The sequence below is a fragment of the Rattus rattus genome, chromosome 8 (genome assembly GCF_011064425.1).
Source record: "Rattus rattus isolate New Zealand chromosome 8, Rrattus_CSIRO_v1, whole genome shotgun sequence".
NCBI lineage: Eukaryota > Metazoa > Chordata > Mammalia > Rodentia > Muridae > Rattus > Rattus rattus.
Genome location: NC_046161.1, coordinates 33121318 through 33145955, shown reverse-complemented (window position 1 = coordinate 33145955; position 24638 = coordinate 33121318). Strand labels below are relative to the sequence as shown.

Below are 24638 nucleotides of genomic sequence, written 5' to 3'. Positions count from 1 at the left end.
ACCCCTTGGTGCCCCGGGCCGTTAATGGAATGTTAATTGGTCTAATGGGTTTCATGTCAACAAGTCCTAATGAGCTCCTTCTAACGAGCTTGGCAATTTTTTCCCTAAGCCTATGTTTGTCAACACAGTGGAGTTTGTGCTCCAGTCTGAGGGCATCATGGCACTGCCTCTGGGGAGCTAGAGCTAAGAAGGCATGGAGAGGGGCACCCCTAAGCTGTAAAGAGTCTTTTGTACCCGCCTTTGGGGCCCCAATCCCCCATTACCTCATTTGGCTTCGGAGCCTGCAAAATGGCACTTTGGAACCTTTCGATGACAGGATCAGTGATACAAATTACTTCCTCCTGGATATCTTGTAGAGTTGAGTGCTAGATAGGATTTCCCCTGCCATGTAGCTGTCTTGTAATAAAGGTCTCAGCATTAACGAGAAAATTCTCAAGCCGAGTCCAGAGCAAGGAATTTTCCAGGGTAAATGTTCCTCAAAGCCCTCTGATTACGGACGTCATTGGCTGTGGTCCTTTGAATGCCCTGGTGTTATGTCTAATAACAGAAATGAGAGGGTGTCTGGACAGGGCCAGTAACCCCACAGAACCGCTGACGAAAGCTCTGGAGCCCTGGAGCCCTGGAGCTCTGAATGGGTTCTCAAAGAAAGTGTATAGGACAGGCTTCTCTAAAGATCCAAGACTCCCGGCTGTCACTAAAGGGCTCCCCTACATCCAGACCGTATGTCTGACAGGATCACAGAATCCCCACATCCCTCTCCCTTCAAGGAGGCTAAAGCAAGATGGGGCATGCATAGATAGAGGGATTAAGGGCACAGCCAGCCTCCCCGGATGAGCATGGAAGTCTTATGCAGCTGAGCGCCACTGGGTCAAGTTTCCAAAAGCTTCTGTGTTTGTCTGAGCTGAGAGAGTAACTTAAGCCATTTAAAAAAAAAAAAAAATGACCTCCAGTTCTCTTTCAGGAAAAAATCCTTAGAGGGCAAAGAGCAGTGGCCTAGGGACTTTTATGGTGACCCCAGGAAAGGGGAGGAGCCGGAGCCAACTAGGTTCCTTGCTGCAAAGCCTAGCAGGCTCAGAATTGAAAACTGCTTTCGCCTCGTAGGTGGTTGACTCTAGGATCAGGACACTTTCAGCTATCCTTCCTTGTTCTGCAACAGGCATTATCAAGTGACGCCATCACTTAACTGACCTTGCCTTAATTATGGGAGCGTTAACGAAAAGAGTGGGGAATTACGACTTTTCTGTGTAACCTTAATTCTTCTGTTCGAGTTTTCTTTGCCTTACCTTTACTGTGAGTTTCTCATTTACGTACGGAATGAAGTTACGGAAAGACTCAAACCCAGTGTTAAAACAGTTGCCCCAATCGGCTGAGAAAAAAACCTTCCTGGATGTTGCTCTAGCAGTGTCTCTGCCCTGTGCTCCCTCTTCTGGAGATTTCTGGTATTGCAACCCTGCAGCCTTTTCTGTCACTGAATAAGATTCTTGCTTTGCGACTCTTTCTCTGTGTGTCTCTGTCTCTCTGTCTCGATGTCTCTCTCTCTGCCTGTCTCTGTCTTTGTCTCTGTCTCGATGCTTCTCTCTGTCTCTCTGTCTCGATGTTTCTCTCTGTCTCTCTGTCTCAATGTTTCTCTCTCTCTCTCTCTCTCTCCTCCCCCCTGGCCCACCCTCTCTCTCCCAGGCCTACCCTGCTCTCCAGAACCAAGGCCCAGTCAAAGTTACTTTATCTTCCAGAGTTTGTAACATCTCTCAAGATCTCTATTTCTTTATCCTCCCGGGTTTTCAAAGAGAGAGCTGACATACTCATTTTACTATCATCTTTGGGGAGTGGGTGTATGTGGAAGGGGTATGAAAACAGGGTCTTGTTATGTAGACCCTAGAGGCCTGGAAATGCAAGACTGTGCTCAAAACTTGTGCCTTCCTGCCCCTGCTTCCCCAGTGCTAGAACTATAGAGTGCCAACCAGTGCTAGGGTAATAGGTGTGTGCCCCCTTCCTGGCTCTCTTCAGAAATCTTCATTTTGAAGGTCTTTCTAATGTCTCAAGAAATTTTCCTCTGGGCAAGGGATGGAGTCCATGTTTAGAACAGCTCAAAATCCTGGGATCCATCTTTAGCATGAGGGAGGAGGAAGAAGAAGAAGAGGAAGAGGAAGAAGAGGAAATAATCTCCTTTTTCTTCTGGAATTCTCTCTAGTCTGCCCTTGCTTACTATGACTGGCAACAACCCACACAAATCCCGGCAATGAAGACAAACCATGATACTTTTCCTGACAGAGAGAAGCTCTCCCACTCTGCTCTCTCCTAGGCTTTTGTGCAAAGGATAGCCTGGGTCTCAGTGCCCATCCTGTGTTGAGATGGACACAAGGCGAGCCCAGTGAGGCAGGTCAGAATAGAGAGAAAGGGTGAGCCTTGAAACCAAGATGCTCGCTCTGCTCAGGCTTGTTGCTCAGCCAGCACCGTCTTCCCCAGCCCCCCTTTACTTTCTTCCTTCCTGCCAAATTATCACCTCCCTCTACCAACCATACCTTCCCGCCCCCCATTCCCTGGAGAGAAGATCTGGCCTCATTCATCCATCCAGCCTTACTCCTTAGCCCAGCTCCCTGCACAGAGTCGATATGTGATAAGCATCTGCTGAATGAAACATGATCCCCACTGCTTCGCTTGTGCGCCTGAGGTCAAAGCATGCCTGGTACTTTGGAGACTTGGGTCAGGCCAGGGTAGTTCTTCATTCTGTCTTTCCCTCCCTGAAAAGAAAAAAAACAAAACACACACACACACACACACACACACACACACACACACACACACACACATACACACACACACACACTCCTGAGATCAACATCTTTTTTTTGAATGGCACCTCTAAGACCCCTTTAGGTTGCTACATTTTGTGGACATTTTGGAAGGCTCTGGAGAAGCCCCCGAGTGCCCTCAGGGAGAGACAGGAAAATCTGAACACTGGCTCCCAAAGCTCATTAGACCCCTCTGCCCAGGAGAGAGTTTCCACCCCTCCATGTTCTTCAGGCTCTCCTGCCCCATGCTGGACAGTGCAACTAGCCTGTGAGTGCTGGCTCTAAATATTTCAGGGCATCCACTGCAGCTCAGCATCTCTCTGGGCATTCAGTTTCCCTGGGTGGCATAGCCAGGGTGTGTCTGCTTACAAACCATGGTCTAGTTCAAGGAGAAATTTCGAGGCCCCAGAGGGCAGTTCACTTACTGGTGATGAGGTGGTGTGGGATGCAGTGAAGAAGATCCATAAAACACACACACACACACACACACACACACACACACACACACGCTTCCTCATGACCTGTCTCCTCCTATGTAAGAAACAGGCCATCCATTTGGCAAGTATGGCTCTACATACTGGCAACTCTATATTGAACCAAAACTGAAGAAAGTCCTGGTGTCCCAGTATGCACTCTTCTGTTCTTTCCCTTCCCAAAAACTTCCACGCAGATCACCCCTGGATTAGTCTTGAGGAAGGCTGATGGCCCATGTCCCTTGCTTCCACTAGGCGGTGTAATGAGCACACTTGAGAGGGTAAGCCTTGTGCTTGGAGACCCTGAGCCTTGAAGCTGGAAACAGATGGGATTACTGCCTAGGGGAATGAACGCTTGGTGGTTCTGAACGCCTGTGAAAGGTTGAGCCTTGTCAAAGGCAGAGAGATGAAGCAGGCCTGCCACTAGTCAAGCTACCCACTGCCACCCCCTCCCCTTACCAACCAGGCCTGAGTTGATGCTGAGCCAACCATCACCACAGGGGTACAGATTGTTTTACATGTAATTTGAATATTACTCCTTTTGAGTCAAAATTAGCACAGCAAACTTCTCTCTTCCTGACCCCTTCCCATAGTTGTGATTTGTTCCCCTGAAGAAACTCAGGTCCCTGCATACACCATCAACGCCAGGTGCTCCAGATTGGGGAGAGAAAAAAAAAATCGTGGAGCTGGTTAGTCCCCTGGGCTGCCTGGACTCTGTACTAACTGTGTGGCCCCTTTTCTTCTGCCCACAGATCCTCCATGTGAATCAATCCCATGATGCAACATGCCTCCCCAGCCCCAGCTCTGACAATGATGGCCACGCAGAATGTCCCTCCCCCACCCTACCAGGACAGCCCCCAGGTGAGTGCGACAGAGAAGAGTGGGGAGGAAACCCTATGTGAGTGTGGAACTCCCAGGCCACTGGCAGTCCTGACCCAGCTGTAGCCTGCCTGTCAGCCTTGGGGAGGCTTCTCGAGAGAGAGTCTGAGCTGGTGAATACAGATCCTTGAGGAGTCATTGGGCTTGACAAAACACCAGGCTCATACAGTGTCTGGGTTAATTCTGTTACCGGGACCATAACTTGGAGTTGTGATCATAGACCTGCCTGCCACTCTTACCCTGCAGACATTGGAAAGTGCTAAAGTGCCCTTAGTACTGCTCAGGGCAAAATTGACACTGGCCATCTGGGGACAAGATGTGCACAGTCTATTTAAGAGACTCCTGCTTTCCTCAGTACCACATCTCCCTTCCCCTGATCTGAGTACTCTGACCAGTGCCCTGCTACTTGCCTGTTAGAAGTCTCTTAAGGCTCTGCTGGGCTTCTGCCTAGAAAGAGAAGGATTCTTGTCCATGACTTCAGTTCCCCATCCCTGGTTCTCATCTTCCAGCCTCAGCATCATGTACTTCTGAGAGCCCTGTGATCGCAGAACCTGTACAGCAGTACCTTCCCAACGTTTTAGATCCTCTGGTTTTTGTTGTTGTTTTCGGTTTTGTTTTTATTTTTCTTTTCTGGAAGCTTCTAGCATGTGTGGCCTGGGCTGCCGCAGTTCCTGAGACCCATCCCTTCTTACCTCTGCTTTGGGTGCCTCCCAGCAGGCCCCGAGCCTCTGAAAGCCTGAGATCTGGGGCTGCGCTTTCACAGGAGACGCCCCCTTTTACCGGCGTTCTCCTTTCCCTAGTCTGGCGAGTCCAACTCAGTTCAATAATTACCTATCGGACCTGCGTCCCGGGAATGGCATCCACTGGAATGTTCGCTTGGCATTTAACCCAGGGAAGAGCTACTGTGTGTCAGTCCGCCTTCTCTGCCGAAACCGTCCTCCGACCGTCTCTATCCCTTGCACGCCAGCACGTGGAAGCTAGTATTGAGGTTTGGAAACGGGGCTGGGGACTTTGTTCACGTTAGGTCCTATGGCCCAGCTTAGTGTGAGCTCAGAGCAGCTATCCTGTACACCTTGTCACTCCCAACCTCAGGGGAGTTGCCAGATGCCACATTGCAGACCATTTTTGACTCCCCTCTCTCCGAGAGTACAACCCACCCACCCCCCCACCCCCCCCCCACCCTGGTCATTCAGTGACCGGCCAGCACATGCCCTTGAGTCTCCAGGCTTGCTCTGCACTGGACCCTTCCCTGAATCTCATCAACCTTAAGAAATAGGATGAGGTTGGGGATTTAGCTCAGCGGTAGAGCGCTTGCCTAGCAAGCGCAAGGCCCTGGGTTCGGTCCCCAGCTCCGGAAAAAAAAGAAAAGAAAGGAAAAAAAAAAAAGAAATAGGATGAAGATGGAGGCTAAGGAAGAAGGGTTAAGGCAGTGATAAAGTGGGGGGAAGGAAGCAGGGAGAAGAGTTCTCAAACAGAGGCTATCGAGGTTTCTGGTTCGTGGAAGAAAAGCTTTCAGAGTCAGATGGCCCCAGGAGTCCCTTTCCCCCTTCTTTAGGGCTGGGGTGTTTCTCCCATATATGCTTGGCTACTAGCACTCCACGCTGCTGGTCCCTTCCCTGCCTTCCTCCCTCTCAGCTTTCAAGAGCTAACCCCAGCTCCTCAGGGGAAAACTCCGCTCTATTTCCCTTGTATTGTCATTATTCTAAAGAACCAGCTGCTCTCTGACACTGTCTTCGCGAAAGCCGGGCCTTATAATAGAACTGTGGGTCAGGCACACAGGGACTCATCTTAAACAGCGGCTCTCAGGAAACGAGACCCACTCTCTCATTACCCCTTCAGGTCTAATCTCTTGACTTTTATTCCCTATGTGAAGAACTCCATGCCGCCTCCCCCAGAAACCCACTTTCTTTCACAGGCAAGGAATGGGCAGTCTGATATGAAGTCCCCAAAATGAGAAAGGGAGCAAGAAGCAGAGGCTCTCCTCGGAGACCCGTGCAATCGTTTTAATAATGTTCCCGTTGCGCTAAGGGCTAGCAATACTGAGCATAATCTATTCAAATGCACAGGAGAATGTCACTTTGGAAAATTAGGAATCTGCATTAAAAAATTCCCAAGCCCCGGACCTTCTTTATAATAAATTAGAATTTTTTTTTTCCACGCAAGTTCTTAACTTGGCAATTTTCATTTTGAAGTTTGGGGAATAAAGTTATTAAAAATGACGGAGACTTTTTTTTTCCTCTTTTCCATTTTAGTAGAGAAGCATTAATGGTTATGGCCCCATGCTATTTGGGCGTAAGCCAAAGTGGTAGGTGGCTAAGTGGCTTCCAGCCCCTGTGGGCTGTTTGAGTTTGTCTGGGGGGAAACTCTGTGACTTCTCATAAGGACGTCATTCTGTTTATTATGATCTGAAGACTCATCGTATATTTAGAAATCGCAAGAGCAACAACCCGGTAGTACCCTTCATGTAGACTTATCTCCTTCCCGTATCTTTTCTGTTGAATTCCGTTGGAGAAGCAGCGCCCTCTACTGTCTAATTACAATACCTCATACTCTGGTTTCTCTTCAAATCATTAACTTTTTTTTTTTTTTTTTGTCTTTTAAAAAACTCTAATACTCATAATTTCAGTATGCGATGTCTATGCCCTTGATTCAGACCCTCGTTCTACGCACTGAAGAGATAGGGGTGGGTGGCTCGAACTCAGCATCCTGTAAGAAAACGTTGTCTGCAGGGAGGTTGAATATGAAGTAGATGGATGGACCCTCCATTCAATGAATCCTGTTGATTTGCCTATCATTGTTTCTGTTCTTATGCAACTCTGTCACGGTGGGCCTGGCCATCATAGTCACTGGGGTTTCCTCACAGCTTCCATCTCCTTCTACCCCCAGAATCCCTACCAACTCTAATGGAGCTCTACATTTTATACAAACACACACGCACGCGCGCGCACACACACACACACACACACACACACACACCAGCAAATGTCACTCTGGTCTCCTTTCTAGAAATTTTATGGTATCGACCACCCTTTGAGTCTTATATCCTTACCTCAGAAATGTCTTGCATCCTCCTGTTTCCCATCAGGCAGTGTGTACATATGCAGCATCTCCCACAATGCCACATTCTCCCAGCTCTATCTGCTACCCCAGGAAATGGGGATCTAGTAATGAGAGCAGCAGTTTCTCTACCCTTACTTACCAAGCCCTTGTCAAGGAAATAGAAGGCAAACATAGACGCACGCCTACCGTTCCATAGATGTTTGCAGGCAAGACACATTTAAATCATCTGGTCTATTGGGGTAGATAGTCAATGTTTAAAATTCTCAGTCTGCACGTTTACAGCAAGCCCTGCTGCGTGAACGTTCCGCCAGAAAGCAGATATCTTAATGGATCCTTTTCCAGCCCTGGTGGATGTGACACTTAGTGGGTGGGGTAGATTAGAAATCGATGGATAGGCAGGTAGCTGGGAGTTGTCATCGAATGACCCAACAATACCTGCTCTAAAAGGGGCTTTGGCAGTTTACTCAGGACTGGTTTCCTCGTCCACCAGAGAGAGCGTGATGACAAAATGAGAATTCAGCTTTCAGGCTCATCTGGGGAAGCTCCCTTCAGAAGGAAGGCAAGCATTGGCTCGAGGCCTTTTAATGCAGGCAGAGTTTTCATGGAAACGGAGGTCCACTGCTTCATCCCCCTGCAGCAAAGAGGGACGAGGAAACCGCTTTCCTAGTTCCAGGGTCAAAATGATGCTTCCCCACCTTCCCAACAGGGAAGCAGCCAGAGATGGGGCTACAAAGCATTCTCTCCACCCATTTACCCTTACTTCCCCTCCCTGTCCTAGCCCAGATGCTCCTAGCAGAACCAGGGATGCATCAGGCCTGAGGAAGCTGGCCGGGCTTTGATCAGTCATTAGGATCCCCATGCTGGTTTCATTAACAAGGCAGAAGGGGGTGGATGGGGCCCCTGGCTGTGAATGGCCTCCATCCAGGCCATGCAGCTGTGCTGGGCAAGCGGGTTCAGATGTTGTCACAGTCCTTAACATCCCTCTCATCTCTTTAAGGCCTGGAGCCCCCTGCCTTGCAGGGTCCTCTGCTCAGCTGCCTGTGAAACACATTCACTTTGCAGCATAGAGTTAATTCATCTGCTTTGAAAGTTCCCCTAAGCCTTTTCTGTAGCTATGATTGACAGTTCCCTCTGCCCCTGGGGGCAACACCCCAGGGACCATATGGGAGACCCACCTTCCCTCCATTTGATTCATCAAAACATATTCTTCTCTTCCTTTTATTTTGTTGTGGGCCTTTCTTCCCTTTATACTCGGTGACCTTTCTCCCTGCCTGCTTGGGCCACCCATGCCTTTAGACCTGGATTCTTCATTGCATAGAGGGGGAAAAGCAAACTCCAGGTCTAGCTGGGCCCTCTGTCCCTGCATCGGAGATGATGATCTGTCTCCAGGACTAGGAAGCTTGTGATGGGCCCGGTTTAGGTTTTGCCTTTGATTAACTTCCTTCCTACCTCAGTTACCAGAAGCAGAGATCTGATTGTCTAACTTCTTGTCTCCAAATAGGACCAGCGCCCTAAACAGCTACAAAAATAGTTAATGGCCCAAGGATACAAAGCCTAAAATAAATCAGGGGACTGGTGACCACGTGAGCAGCAGGGCTGAGAAGCACTTTACGGGCTGTGTCCTCTTGTGCCACCTTTGAAGAGATTGAGTGTCCCTGTGGCCTAGCGTGAGGGCTGGATGAGTCCTGTTGTTCTTGGAGCTGGTAGTCTCAGAGAGCAGGGTGACTCCCCATAGCAGACACCCAGGAACCTTGGGTCTGACCCTGACCCTGCTCCTGTGTATCGCACAAATTCAGGCAAGTGATGCAGTAATGATCTCTTCCAGTCCTTCATCTTCTTCACAAACGTTGAGTGCTTCCTGCCGGTCTTGCCAATTGGGTGCTATGTACTGGGGGGGTGCAGAATTAGAGTTCCTGTCCTTTCGAGGCTTTACTTTCTGCAGAGGCAAAGTGGAACTTCTGCCATTTTCGCCTCGAAACCCATGCACGCCGTGGCGTGAATCTAGGGTGACGTTTCTCGGCGTCTGCTCAGCAGTGCTCTGGCTCGATTCCTCACTGCCGCTTCTGCACATCTCTGTGGCCCAGATGGGATTGAACTTTAATTACTTTTTTATTAGGAACACAATAGGCATATCAGATATGTTTTTCCAGCTAAGAACACACACACACACACACATACACACACACACACACACACACACTCATGTGGATAGACCCATGCACACAATAAGACTCTGTTAGGCTCTTGTGTCTGTTGGAAATCACTGGCTGACTTGGGACCGTAAGAGAAGTAAGGGATCCTCTGGAAATGAATGGGAAGTGAGGGGAGTGGTCATGTTCCAAAAAACTGTACAAAGCTGAGAAGTGTGAGATGGGGTTCCTCTCCCTTGCCTGGTCTCCGTTACAGCTTCCTGTTGGTGATAAGGGGGAGGCAGCATCCAGTAACACTTTCGTAAACCACTGCCTATAAAGTGTTAATTAATCAATCAAGCCCCTCTGCCCTATTGCACAGCACCTAACTCTTCTGTGCACTTGTCTGGCTTCCTGGCCCCGGGATCCTGGTGGAGGGGACTCAGACCTTCTGTTTCAGGATGCCCAGCCCCCCCTGCCAGGGTTCGGATTCTACTGCTGCTTCCCCTCTCTAGGCAGATATGTTGAGGAGTCCTCTGTCACATCTTGTTTGTCCTGAGTCTTTTAACCACCACTCGCTCGCAATTTATCCATGGTTCAGTCATTTAGCAACACATTAAAGCTGGGAAACCCATCCACCCATGGAGATGGCCCCACAGTTGTCACAGCTGTTAAGACTGGATACAGATGAGGCAGAGGCCAAAGCTACCTGACTCTGAGGAGAGTCAGGACTCCGCCATGAGAAAAGGGGATGTATGGATGCTTCCTATAGAGGCAGCCACGGGACTCTTCAGATATGCTCAGGCAGCCCAGAGCACTGGAGTGTGAGGAGTGAGAACATGGGGAGGGTGCTGGTCCCCCTTGCTGAAGCTCAAGGAATAGACCCAGGCTTTGAGCACTCTGAGACCATTACCCTCAACGCTGACCTCAATACAGTCCACTGCTGCCTCCCTGTTCAGCCCAAAGCTGTATTTACCAAATGGCTTCATGCTCTGACCCCCTCCCAGGTCCTTGGACTGTTGCCTGGATGCTAGGAAAACAAACCTATGCTGGCTTTTTCCTGGCACTAGAGGGAGTGCCAGTTGCTGGCTGGAGCTTTTGCCGCCAGCCCTTAGTGGGGCCAGACCTGCACAGAAATCTGCTGGGTTCCTTTAGCAATGCTCTTCCTGGCTTTCCCCTGCCAGGTGTCGGGCTCCGAAGAAGGGGATCGTGTCTTAGAAGTCATGTCTGTGCTGAGGAGGTACAGGTCTGGGCTGATCAAGGTTTGTAGCAAGGAACCTAGAAGACATATATTGCTAAAGACCCACAAAAACCAATCCTGTGTGTGGTGAGGGACAGGGGTGCAGGCCCCAGGACTTCTCAGAAGGGAACTACAGATGCAGGGCATGAATTCAAAGAAGACTGGCAAAAGTGAACATCAACAGCGCTTAGCAGCCCGAGGCTGTAACTTATGGGTGAAGCCTTGCCTGGCGTGCACAAGGCCGAGGTCCCATGCCCAGCACTACGAGTAACACCCGAAAGAGCTGAGACACAAAGCTCACCTGGCACTCTTTCTTTGCCTCGCACTTCCCTATGTGGCCTCATAATAGAAACAGGGGGAGGGAGTATTCACTCTGTTCCGTTAAGAGGGCAGCTGAGGCTGAAGGGGACTGAGAGTCAGCTGGCCAAGGGACCGTTGATGGTTGGTAGTATCTGTTTCTGTCCTCCTGTCCCTAAGCCCGTATTTGCAACACTTCCCAGGAGTGGGTTCTTTCAACAGAGGTACACCGATGTCACAGGACCTCAGGGCAGAGGAGAAGGGAGGCAGGCAGCTAGTGGGGTGCGGATTTTAAAGTGCATGGATTATATTAGTAGCAACTGCCATGCTGAGGCCCATTAAATTCCAGCTGCTTTGCCATGCAATACCTCATTTCCCTCCAGTTACTTCTAACTGTAGGTATTAAAAACTATTCCCATTTTATAGACCGGCATCAGAAAGGTCGAAGAATTTGCTCAAGTCTCACAGACAGACAGACAGGCAGGCAGGCAGAGCCATCTGTAAAGAAGGTGCCCACCTTCGCATATCCGGCTGAGATCTCTCAGCTCCAGATCTTGACAGGGTGCCCACTGCTCCCATCAGTGTGTGGCCAGAGACTGTAGGCTTCTCTGCTATGACCTGAGGTATTTGGGGTCAGCTAGAAAGGTATCATTACTGGGAAGTCCTCTCTGCTCCACACCAGCTCCTCCTGTGTTCCACAGAGTTTGAACGGTCTCTGTATCGGACAGCAGGGCTACAACACTGGCCACTGCCCTCAATCATCCTCCAGTCTGACAGGCGAGTAAGGCAATCTGGCAGGTCATTGGAAACATGCTACCAGGCCAGGCAAGCAAAGAGCAGATGTCCTACCCACACTGATGTGTCTCTGGTCAGTACCATCAAGTGGGAGCTGCCCTCCCAGCAGAGAGGGGGTAGGAAACATCACTCTTTTTCCTCAGATAAGGCATCTGAAGGGCAAATGACACACGCAAAGTTGCCCAGCAGTCAGGGTCAAGGGTGAAATTCAAAACGACTTTTATGTGATGGGAGCACTCTGCTCTTCCTAATGCAAAGTGCCTTTCTAACCTGCTAGGAAGACTTTGTTGTGGTTCTCTACTTAAGGTACCTGCTTCCACTCTGTGAGTATCAAAGCAGAATTCCCAGCAGATCCTGCCAGGACATAGCATTGACCACAATTGGGAGCTCAGGGCCCCTAGCCCAGCTTTTGTCCCGTAGTTCAGGGTTTCCAGAGGGCCTCTCTGTTCTCCTGAAGAAAAATCAATGGAGCAGTAGGTCACTTTGGGCTAATAAGCCCTCCATAACTCTCTCGTTAGGTTTCACCTAAGTTGGAAGTGTTTTCAGCACAATCACTGTCAGGAAAATTGACCTGAAATTCACTGGGTTACGGACACAGGTAACAAAGATCTTCAGGAGTCTCTTCAGCTGCATGAATGTCCGTTTTCTTTTCTATAAAATGGACTGAGGAACTGCCCAGGATTGCTCTTCAGCTTGAAGGCCTACTGCAACCTTGTATGATCAGTCAGGTAGACTCTGATAGGTGCTGGCTGTTCCCCTGCTACTACTAGAGAAGGGAGGTGTTTAATGGGAAGGTGTCATAAAGTGCTAGTGTGGGCCATGAACATGCCACTTTCTGACTTCTCTTACGGTTATCCAGAAATTCTTCTACTCGTTCCAAGATAAGATTGTCAGAGTAGTTGGATCTCTTAGCTCCCCTAGATACTGTATATCTAGTCATGCATTCATAGCCTTGACTCTTCCCATTTATAGAGTGGCAGACAGGAAACACGACTTAAGAATTGGAACAAGGGAGTTAGAGAGATGGCTCTGAGGCTAGGAGCACTTGTTGCTCGTCCAGAGGAGGTAGGTTTGACTCCCAGCGCCTACGTGGCAGCTCGTTACTGTCTGTAGCTACAGATCCAGAAGATCGACACCCTCTTCTGACCTCTGTGGACACCAGTCATGCATGTGATACACAAACATACATGTAGACAAAACATCCATACATATACCAAAAAGAAGAGGAACAGGAGGAGGAAGAGGAAGAAGAAAGAAAGAGAAAGGAAGGAAGGAAAGAAAGGAAGGAAAGAAAGAAAGGAAGGAAGAAAGAGGAAAGGAAGAAAGGAAAGGAAGGAGAGAGAGAGAGAGAGAGAGAGAGAGAGAGAGAGAGAGAGAGAGAGATTGGACGGGAGTCCTTGAAGTCAAGGATTTTGGCTAGTTCCATCTTGGGTACACAGAAAAAGGGAAGCAGGCAGGTACTGGTCCCAAGGTCTTCACTCCAAGAAGGACCCACAGCTAAGAGAAAAGAGTCAGGAACCACATAGATGGGCCTCCTCAGAGCCAACACCATAATGCCCTGTCCACTAGGCATAATCTTGTTCCCTTGATTACTCCCCTTAGTCTGTGTTAGGTATTACTCTTTCTTTTTAAAGATTTATTTATTTATTATATATGAGTACACTGTCACTGTCTTCAGACACACCAGAAGAGGGCATCAGATCCCATTACAGATGGTTGTGAGCCACCATGCTGGGATTTGAACTCAGGACCTCTGGAAGAGCAGTCAGTGCTCTTAACCTCTGAGCCATCTCTCCAGCCCCTAGGTATTACTCTTGATTAGGAAATTTAATAATGCCAGGAGACTTGCCCCAAAACTCATCACTAAGAACCGTTAGTGGTTCATTGACCCCAGGCCTGATCCAGGCTCCTTCACTTGCTGAGGCTTTTCTGATTCCCTAGTGTGCTCTCAGGGCATTGGATAACTCTGCCTCCCTCCTTCTCTGTGCCCTAGCTTCCTCTACTTGTAAGAGGACGGTGCTGCATGTCTGCATTAAAGCCATCCCCTGCCTTGTCCACAGTGAGCCATACAGGTACAATTTCCCTAAAGGAAATGCCCTGGATGAATAGCCCATTTGAGAGCAGCTGTGAATGTTCCGAATGGCCTTGTGGAGATGTATGGTTAATTTTTTCCCATGTCAAAGCAAGGAAAGTGGGTGGAAGTCAATTGGGAAGTACCCTGGAATTAGTGTGCTAGTTAGTAATTGGCTCTGGAAGCATGGGTTGGAGAAGGGGATCCAGTCCTGATTTGCACCATTCACCAATTTCCTTGCTGTAAGTGCTCCCACTGTGGCCAATTTCAAGACACCCAGACATCAACCAGTGTACGAAATTCCCCAAAATTTCAACCATCAGTTTCACAGGCACTTCCATGAACCCATTTAATAGCCCTGCCCTGCCCTGCCCTGCCCTGCCCTGCCCTGCCCTGCCCTGCCCTACCCTGCCCTGCTCTGGTTCTCCCAGCTTCTCCCCCTGCTCCTGCCCTTTAGAATTTGATGCCCCTAAAACTGATTTCAAATCACCCCCATTCTCCTGAGGGTCTCTGACCTTGTAAACAGTGGCTGGTCCTATTTGAATTCCAGGTCTTTGGAAATGGCTAGCGAAAGAAACCTATTCGGAAATAAACGTTCATCCTCCAAGCCTGAAAGAAATGCAGACTTCGCTGGATCAGCCCCCACAAGCCACATAAATTTGAGTCATCCTCCCTCTCAAACCAGCTCTGGTCTCTCCCACCCTCTAGGAGTCTCTGAGGGTCTCTCAGGAGATCAGCAAATGACCAATTTTGATTTAATTTTCATTCTAAGCATTCATCTTTATCCCATCAGGGCCTTCCATTGCCTTTCCCCAGTCAAACAGAAGAGTTCCTCCCTTGCCCTTCTCTAGAATCTCATCTTAGTCAAAGCTCCGTGGATTCTTTCAAGGACACCTGACAATTTACCTAGTGGGCATAGCAGAGTGTATCAGTGCACTGACATTTCACCATCGGATGAGCTCTGTTGATGTAGTTGTGCTCACTTTACTACTGGAGCAAATTCTACAACTCTCCTGTTTAATTATAATCCCCTCACTCAGATATTTAAAGGGAAGTCTCATGTCCTCCTATTTCCCCTGGCTACCAAATCATGCATACACATTCTAGGTCCTACATGGAGTTGTCTTGAAACAAACTACAGAATGCCATCGCCATGCTGGTCAGCTGTCCTCTGAACGTGCCTTCACGTACTTGTTTAATCCAAGGGAAAACAGGATCCCAACCACCTCGTTGTGCTCTAGGCTTTCCTTAAAGCATCCTCAGACAGCATCCGTTCATGTTGGGATTTGCTTGTGTGTTGTTCGTGGACACATTACACCTTGGATGTATTGAACTAGCCATCAGCTAATGCACTGATGATAACCCCTGTACCCCCTGTTCTGCACTCACATTATTGATTATGTTTTATTTTTAGAAGTGTTCAATTTTAACTTATTAGATGAAAAATAATCTTATTAGGTTTGCCCTCTTGTCCAAATCTGTAAAGATCTTTTGGGCCCAAGTTTCTCACCATCCATAAATTTGTTGAACATTTCCTCAGACAACCTCCTTTTCTTTGTATTTGTTTTTCCTTTCTTTTTATTGATTATTTTATTTATTTACACTTCAAATGTTATCTCCCTTCCCAGTTTCCCCTCCACAAACCTCCTATTCCCTTCCCCGCTTCCCCGTCCCTCCTGCCTTTATGAAGGTGCTCCCCTACCTGCCCACCTACTCCTGCCTCAGTGCCCTAGTATTCCCCTACCCTTGGTCATCAAGCCTCCCCAGGACCAAGGGGTTCCCGTCCCAGTGATGCAAGATAAGGCCATCCTCTGCTACATATCCAGCTGGAGCCATGAATCCCCCCCACACCCCATTTGTACTCTTTGGTTCCTGGTTTAGTCCCTGGGCGCTCTGGGGAGTCTGGTTGGTTGATATTATTGTTCTTCCTATGGGGTTGCAAACCCCTTCAGTTCCTTCAGTCCTTACCCTAACTCCTCCTTTGGGGTCTCTATGCTTTGTCTGTCTGATGTTTGGCTATGTATATCTGCATCTGTATTGGTCTGGCTCTGGCAGAGCCTCTCAGGGGACAGCTATATCGGACTCCTGTCAGTAAGCACTTCTTGGCATCAGCAATAGTGTCTGTGTTTGGTGCTCAGACAACCTTTAAATCGCCAAGAAAAAAATGTTGAAAAAAATGACCAAAATAAGGAAGCCTTTGACTAGAAACCTCTACCATGCTGATGTCTGTCCTTTAATTGTTGTCTGTGAGGTGTAGTTCACAATCCATGCAGTTGTCCACCAGGCCACATACAGTGGAAGATGCCTTGCTGTAGTGAATTATACTGTATTTTCCACTTCTGGCATTTTAATGATCTTGCCAAATTTTCCATGTTGTCAGGCACTGCTCTTGTAAGCCCGGAGCCTAGCAGTGTCTAGTGTGTGGCAGGGACTCTGGAAGTGCCTGCAAACACTAATTATATTAATGGGTGAGGGCCCAGATCACTGTAAAGGCGACCACTGTTTGAACTGAGTGTGCCCATTGTGAAGTCTAGTACATTTGCCTCACACTTCCATCATGTAGCATCTCTTTAAAGACCATCAATCCTAAATGTATACTGATGAGGGAAAAAAAAAGGAGCTTAGGCAAAAGGAGCTTAGGCAAGTTAAGGGATTTGTCTGAGGTCAAAGGCTGGTAAGAGGACAGTTGTCTGCTGGCCTTGGGGCACCATCTCCTGTGCACTGAGTTTGTATTCTATGGTGGTAGGGGTGTTTCTTTTTGAAAAAAAAAATGACACAGTATAGTAAAACATGGATCCTTCTCTTATGGTGTCTTGTTTACCCTCTGCTATTCATTAATTCATTGATTCAACAAATATTTAATGCCTTCTAGTGGCAGAATGCAACTGTTATGAGCCCTCCTTGCATTTTAGAGAGGAGTGGGGAGAAAATAACCAAATAAACATATAGTTTATGGTCAGGCTGATGAATATGCAGAAAACTAAAGCAAGGGGCAGATGGGGGGTGGGTTATTCTTTAAAGGGTGGTACCCAAGCAGAAATATATGTAGAGAAAACAAGATCTGCCTATGTCCTAGGGACATACACGCAGCAGTAATGTGATATATTCACACAATACTTTCTCTTCCATAGAGCATGGACACAGATCCTATTATGAACTCCCAAGCTGTGACACGCCTGATTCCTTCCAAGCATATGCATTCATTTAGTCGTTGACTCTTTTTCTCATCGAACGTCAGTCGTTTTTATTTAAGTATGGCCAGTTGAGTGCCAGGGGGTGGTGAAGAAGGCCTTAGCACCAGAGCCAGATGTGAGCTCTGGCCAAGGACATTGAGATGTCTTGGTATCCGGGAGAGGTGGAAGGATGCATTGATACCGTTCTAGGAGTCTATTTAACTAGAAGAAATATAATGTAAAAGAATTAAGTTCTATAATAATGGTTTTCAAAAATTGTAGAGATACTGGACCATTTCTTTAAATGGAACGTTAAACAGGAAAGTCAATGTATTATATTGAAAGGAATTGGTATAGTTGCTGTAAAATTGTAGACCTTGGAATACCCTCAAAACCCTATGACATGCTATGAAAACCATTTTTTCTAAAGTTGTTGCTCCAATCAAGAGCAGACATCTGTCCATTGTCTGTTAAAAACTTCATCTTCGAGTGGCTATATAAGCCAAATTTGCACAGCCATTCAGTTGGCCATTAAAACTACCTGAAGAGTTACCTCTTGACTTGCATGAGAAGGGATGAATAGAACTGTCCAAATGAAAAGTACTCAGCCTATTTTTTTTCTACTTTCAAAGCTATCTAATTAAACTCATTACTGTCAAAAAGACTCATAAACAGGGGCTGGAGAGATGGCTCGGCGGTTAATAGCACTTGATGTCCTTGCAGAGAACCTGAGTTCACTTCCAGCACCCACATAGCAGCTCACAACCATCTTTAACTCCAGTTTCAGGGGAGACCCACCGCCATCTTCTGAACTTAACAGCACTAGACATGTACATGGTACACATACAGGCAGTCAAACCTCCCATACCAAAAAGACTCACGAGAGTAATTTAAGCAGTTTGTTGTATTATGGTTTTGTTTTTGTTTTTGTTTTTATTTTTATTTTTCTACTTCTGGGCAAAGATCACAACATTTGCATTAAGAGCCACCTCTTAGACCAAGACATGGTAGGTATGTATGCTATGGTCCCAGTATTTGGGAAACAGAAACAGGAAGAGCACTCATTCAAGGTGAGCCTTAGAAAGACATCAAGGTTTAAGCCAACCTGGGCTACAGGAGACCCATTTTCCCCCCTCCAGGTCCAGCATAGTCCAAGGGAGACCTTTCTCACTCCACCTAATCTGCCTTCCTGTTTCTTCTCTCTGCAGATGACAGCAACTGCCCAGCCACCTTCCAAGGCCCAGGCTGTTCACATCTCAGCACCCTCAGCCACCGCCAGCACACCTGTGCCCAGTGCCCCCATTGATCCCCAGGCCCAGCTTGAAGCAGACAAGCGAGCTGTGTACAGGTAGGGGACTCTCCAGCAAGCCTTAGCTGACGTATGAGAATGCAGATCAGAGGGTACACTGGTCAACAGTGATAGCCGGAAACCGCTTGCTTGAGCTTCCCCCTCTCTCAAGCCAATTCAGAATCCGCTTACCCCTAGCCGTTCCCTGTGGGTTTACTTTAGCTACTGGAAGTATCTGTGAGAGATATGAGGGTATGGGGGCAGTATCAGCCATGAAAACTCCCTTCCCATCTCAAGTGGGAAGGGAGTTCCTAATAAACATCAGAAACCCTCAGTTCATCCAACCAAACCCTCTCCTCGCCCCGCTTCTCATTGCCTTCACTCCAACAAGTTCACTAGTCATCTGGTTGTCCCATCTACAACTTGATAGTCACTAAACTTTGCGTGCATGCAAACAGGGAGAGCTCATCAAAACACCCAGGTCTAGGCTGCAGGCTCAGACAGGTTGAATCAGTTGGTCAATCACCAGGAAGAGGGGTGTGAATTATCTTTGTCAGCATCCCAGGTAAATGTGGCCCCAGCTGTTCCTTGGGCCCCCCTCTGATTCATGCTCATAGCAAGAGGTGTTGCATGTGACTGTGTGGGTCCTGGTACTTCCCCAGGGTGAGTTTGTGGAGAAAAGGCTCCTCTGCTCGGTCATCTCCTTCTGCTTGAGCCGCGTACCCAGGGCAGGGCGGCATCCTGAATGAGAAGGTGGTGAAGCTCAGGGGAATCCCCATCAACTTTAATGAACTCCAGTTCCTGTGTGTGTGGTTGGGGAAGAGGGTGTGGTTATCTCAAAACAGACCTGAATGAAATTGTTATTGTCATGCATTCATGAGGATCCCACGGTACAAAAAAAAGATGCCCAAGACTTCACTTGGTGTTGAGGCTGGACAATGGCTCACATGCACCTGTGCAAGTTCTCGTGCATCAGCAAGTGCAACATACCTGAGGAAGGTATGCATCACAGCTAATGCCAGTAACACGGGGAATAATGCACCCAAGACAGGCAAACGGGAAGACAAATGAATAGGAAGACCGAATCCTTCCTTCCCCCACACCCCAAAGACAATGCCTATATGATAATGGTTGTAATTAGTGATGTTATCATCATTATCCTCAGCATTATTTTTAGTTACTCAGATAAGCTGATTGCCTCCGATGCCAACACCTAGGCCCTGCAGTAAAATAGAACAGTACCTGGTCCTTGCCTTGTGCAAAGAATAAAGCCAGGCCCAGCTGCCCTTGGATGCAGGGCTCTGCCCAAAGAATTCTGGGATCAGTAACTGGTGTTGATAACGCCCAGGGAGGGCAAACTAGCCTCTCTCAGTGTCCTTCCCTCCCTCTCTCCCTCTCTCATAGTCTCCTATAAAATCATTACTATTAATATTGCAGGCACTGTGTTAGACTCCTGGGAAAGAGAGTCGGGTAGGAAAGTAAACACCAGTACTTGTCACCCCAGGAACCAATAGATATGCAAATAAGAAGCCACCACGGTGTACTCAGAGACACTGGGCAGGTTTTCTTTGGGTGGCAGCGTTTGTGGCTGGTCTTACTGGCTGAACAAGAGACTCCACCAGGTGGAGAAACACCTAGGCCAGCCCTTTCAGGCAAAACAGAATCTGCTGTGTTATAGGATCATAGGATGAGCTAGTGGCCGGAGCAGCTCCTGCTGAAAAGTGATCACACAGCTGCCTGTAAAGGAGCTCGTGGGAGCCTCTGTCAGCAGCCTGAGAAGGGAGAGGAAGCAAAGTGACCTCTGCAAGCTACCCTCGTGGCCTGATGGCTCATAGTGCTCAATTTAGACAACCGCCACTCCCCATGTGGTTCACGGGTCAGCCGCAGCGCATCGTATGACTAGATTAGAGATGATTAGAAAGACATCTTGAAGCCCAACCTAACCTCAGGATTCGATATATGAAATTCACATGGTCCTGGGTGATTCATATGTACCGTAGAGGGTGATCTCAGGCGTCTCTTCAGACCCTTAGGGGTGGGGTGTGTGGTGAGCATAGATCACAGAGAACGCGTCTGATTAAGAGGATCTTTGGGCCTGAAGAGATGGCTCTGAGGTTAAAGGAACTGGCTGCTCTTCCAGAGGATGCATGTTCGATTCCCAGCACCCACATGACAGCTCACAATAGTCCGGTTCCAGGGGATCCAATGCCTCTTCTGACTTTGAGAGGCACAAGCATGCATCCAGGCAGAACAGTCGTACATATAGAACAATACAAGTTTTAGCAAGAGTGCTCTTTGGGAGAAAAGAGGGAGCTTAAGGTGGGGGGCGGAGAAGATTGAGCATTCTACAACCCCTCCCCCCCATCCCCACCTCACCCATCTCCCTTCCTCTGACCTCTCTCACTCCTGCCCCTAGGCCACAAACACGACCACCATTGTGCATCAAGTCATGATATCTGCTAGAAATGAAGTTTCTGGAAATCCAAAATTGCTTCTACCTCTTACTGAGCCTAAAGGTTCATGATAGACTCGGGAAGCATTAAGAGGAGTTAATGAGGCAGCCTGTGTAAGCACTTGGCACCATGGCTGGCATAAAGCAGAGTTGCCCTCCACGATACCATCATAGCAAGATCCCTGGGCCCCAGAGTCCTTCCCAGGATCCCAGGTTCATGCTACACCCAAGCCAAGCTCCAGGAGAGGTGACCCACCAGACCTGTCCTCCATGTCTCGTGAAATAGGACTCAGATAGTCCTTCCATTAACACTTCTTCCAGCTCATCCCTTATCGTCCCCTGGGATAACCCAACAGAAGTCTTAGCATTTGCCCGCGGTGGACTTGTGACCATCTGACCCCGTACAGGGACTCCTAGGCAAACATGGCTGCCTAGCTCCTCACAGCTAGGTTGGGACTAACCCCTGTACCACCGTCTAGCTCTCTGGTCCTATCGCCTCTAGGCCCAGAGCCCCAGAGTTATCTCCTATATTCATACCTCTCCTATTAGTACCAGCAGCCCTCTCCGCAGTCACTGCTTGGATACCCAGCCTCCTGTAGGGTCAGTTATTTTAATTAGATTTGCCTGTTCGGGGCAGTTTGGTTGTTCCAAAGCACATTAGGGAGTCCACGTTTTATGTCAATAAATGTAACAAGGCCCTTCCATTCAGATTAGTGCCCAACACTATGTTTTTAGGAAGTCTTCCCTGTGGCCCCTTCCAGAACTATAGATGGAAAAAGATGGGGGGAAGCTCCCCCACCCCTGCCCTGCAGACAGGCAGAGGGACAGTGTGGCAAGGGGGGGAGGGGCCTGCCAGTGCCCCCAAGGTTTTATTTGTGTATAAGGATGTGTTAATGAAATGTATTGGTTCCCTTCTGATCTGGAAGCTGGGGGAGGGGGCGAGCAGAGCCTGTCTTTAATTGGATCATACCGGTGCATCATCTGGGCTAATCAGCAAAGCAACCAGGAGCTCCGGCTCAGATTAATGATTTCAGTCTAATCCAAGCAGATCCCATGATTGGATGCACATCCCGGGTAATTGTGTTTGTGGCCCAGGAGCAATGATGAGAGGGAATCGGAGGAGGGGAGGCCTATGGAGTAAGGAGGTTTAGGTTTGGATGGTCCTCAGTTTTCTCAGCCCCCACCTCATCTCTGCTGTCTCCTTCCAGGGAAGTTCAAATTTAACTTGGACTGCCACACCCCACCTGCCACGCTGCAGGATGGGCGGTCAGGTGTCAGGTGCAGTTTGAGACGGAGGGATTAGGGTGCAGAGCAGAGAGGGGGCCAAGAGGGTGAGGTTAATCCAGCTTTCACTCCCCTGCCTCCCCTTCCAGTCTCCTTCATTCCCCTTTGAAGTGTGTGGGTTCCCATGGAAACCATGATGTCCTGGGGAGCAGAAGAGTGGCAGGGAGCTAGGCTGGCCAGGTGCGAGGTAGGGAGGAGGGCGAGAGGGGGGAAGGAGGGTGACTTTGCAGAACATGCTCAGCTAAGGTACTGGCAGCTGTCTCTCCTATGGCTGCAAGAACCTCTCTGAGAGCTGTGACCCCCTGTCAGGGCTGAAGTTACCTATGATAAAGAAATGTGGGCTGGAGGTCTGAATAGGAAAAAAAATATATAGTAAAGCCAATTGTGCTCCGCTTGCCCATTAAAAAGCACTAGGGGTCAGCTGCAGAATCAGGTGGAGGATCTCTGACCCGTAGTTTTTGTGCCGTTGCTCGGCAAATTAACTGGATTAACATCTGGATGAACATGTCTGTGCCCTCCACTTGCTGGACCGTTAACTCCATGCAGACAGGTTTGGGTTCCTATCTATCTTGCTCATTGCTCTGTCCCCAGCACTCAACACAGCGTACAGCACAGGCAAAGAAGGTGCTGAATTGCTTGTTGAGGGGATTAAATAGGTCAGACAGTACCCCGTGGTCCTAGTATGAGATGCTGGCAATTAGTGTGTGTGTTGGGGGAGGGGGGACAAGCAAAGAGCACGGTTTGTAACATTTGCCAATTTCCGGGTTGTAAATGTTCCTTCCATGACCCACTCAAAACTGCTACTGAAGAGCTGGAAAGAAATGCACAGGACTGGGTCTTGCCAGCATGAAGTACAATCCGAATGCAAGGAGCCAGGTCACAGATACACAGTCTCTGTTTACAAATGGAGGGAGGGGGGATAATCCCATGTGCAGATTCAGTGGCTTTCAATGGCCTTGATCCTCCACTCCCGGTTCTGAACCCTCCGGTCTAACTCTGGAGTCTTAACTTGAAATGTTCTCTCTTTGATGACTTAATGCTTCAAAAAGTGCAGAGGGTGGAGTAAGTGCTGGATCTGTGTGCATGCACCGTAGTGCTCCACATGCATGCCAAGGCCAAGAGTTTTCAGCTTTGGGGATGCTGCTAAGTCTCTGTCTGCTTGCACAAGCCCACTCTCAGCATCCACCCTTGTCCGAGAGCCTTCGCTGGCTTACCAGTGAGGGAACTCCATCGTGGCAATTCCAGAGGCCCTGCTTTAAACACTTTCACCCCCTTTCTTTTCTCCTGACTTAGAATCTTGGGGTGTTTTTGCATACTGCACTTGGAAGACTTAAACCAGTCCCCCAGTTCCCGTGAGCCATTCAGCAGGGATCCTCACCCGGGTGTGCCCTATCCCTTGAGATCTCATGCCAAGTCCAACTGTCACTCAGTAAACCAAGGTGAATTCCTAAAGTGCTGTGTGTATTACACTCGTTCCTGTTGCATCCAGACTGGGTTCGTCTCAAATCCACACCTGTGGGAGAAGGGCGGAAGTGGGACAGGGAACAGCGGTCAAATCACTCCCATGAGACCCTCCTAAAGGTCACCGAATCCTGAGGCTTGATCCCGACAGTCCCTTCAGCTGGAGGTGCAAATTCAGTTTAGCAACCCATGCTAGGCAGGGGAAGCAGAATGATGTTCTAGAAATAGACGTGGTGATAACTAACTTTGTCGCCTTGGGTGAGTTAATCTCTCCGAGCCTCCGTTTTCTCAACTGCAGCAAAGAAAACACTAATGCCCAGGATAAAGTTACATAACGCTGGGCAATGTCCACTGCGGAGAGCAGTGCGTGCTGAGTGGACCGGAGGGTCTTACGCATAGGCCCCGTTTTGTGTGGCTTTGGCCGCCTCGATCTGAAACATTCAGTGATGTGGGTTTCGGTATTAGGAGCCCAGCCCCGGCAGCCGCATGGTTCACGGGCTGGTTCCACAACTGGGCGCTCAGTGTTTCTGTGCCCTGGCTTCCTCCTCACTAAATGGGAGTGAACGTAACACTATATCTTCATCAGGGCTGCCAGGAGGATTAGATTGCACAGGCAGAGGCTTAGTAAAGAACCCGGGTGGGGGCAGGTGCTGAGGAGGGGCTCAAGAGTGAGGTGTTTGCAGCTCAAGCATGGAGATCTGAGTTTGGATCTCTAAAAACAAACAAACAACAACAGCAAAAAACACAGGGCAAGGCAAGTGCTCATTTGTAACGGCAGTGATGGGCGTGCCTGGGCAGCTGGATCCTGGGCAAGCACCGGTCTCAAAAAATAATGTGGGGAATGAAAGTAGAAGACATCTGATGGGAACCTCTTCCTGCCTTATGCATGGGCAAGTGTGCTCCCACAACGTGTGTGCACACACGCACACCACGTGTGCACACCTGGCGGATGGTAAGTGTTCTCTGTAGGTGCCAGCTGCTGTTGAATGTTTTTGGAAATTGAAACACAAGCAGGGTCATCAGGTCTAGAAAGTAAAGGGCAGGGGCTCTGGTGATAGTAGCAGACTCTGGTTTTCACAGTGCTACTCAACGAAGCATTTATTTAGTGTACCGTGTGTACATAGAGCATTGTATTAAGTCCCAAAGGCATTGTTCGATGAGGAAATGTGCAGACAGGGCAGGGGGAGGGGGTTGGGGGAGGGGAAGGGACATAAAGAGTAGCTAAAATATAAATTTGGCACACGGTA

The 24638-nt window shown here is 48.6% G+C and overlaps 1 protein-coding gene across 1 annotated transcript in view; it reads left to right on the top strand.

Moving 5' to 3' along the window:
• Positions 1–4009: 4009 nt before the first annotated feature.
• Pknox2 (PBX/knotted 1 homeobox 2) overlaps positions 4010–24638 on the top strand; it is a 74398-nt gene continuing 53769 nt past the window's right edge. Inside the window, exons 1-2 of the mRNA XM_032910886.1 lie at positions 4010–4123; positions 18115–18254. Of these exons, the coding sequence (XP_032766777.1) occupies positions 4037–4123; positions 18115–18254 (227 nt within the window). The 5' untranslated portion in view covers positions 4010–4036. The remainder of the gene's footprint in view (positions 4124–18114; positions 18255–24638) is intronic.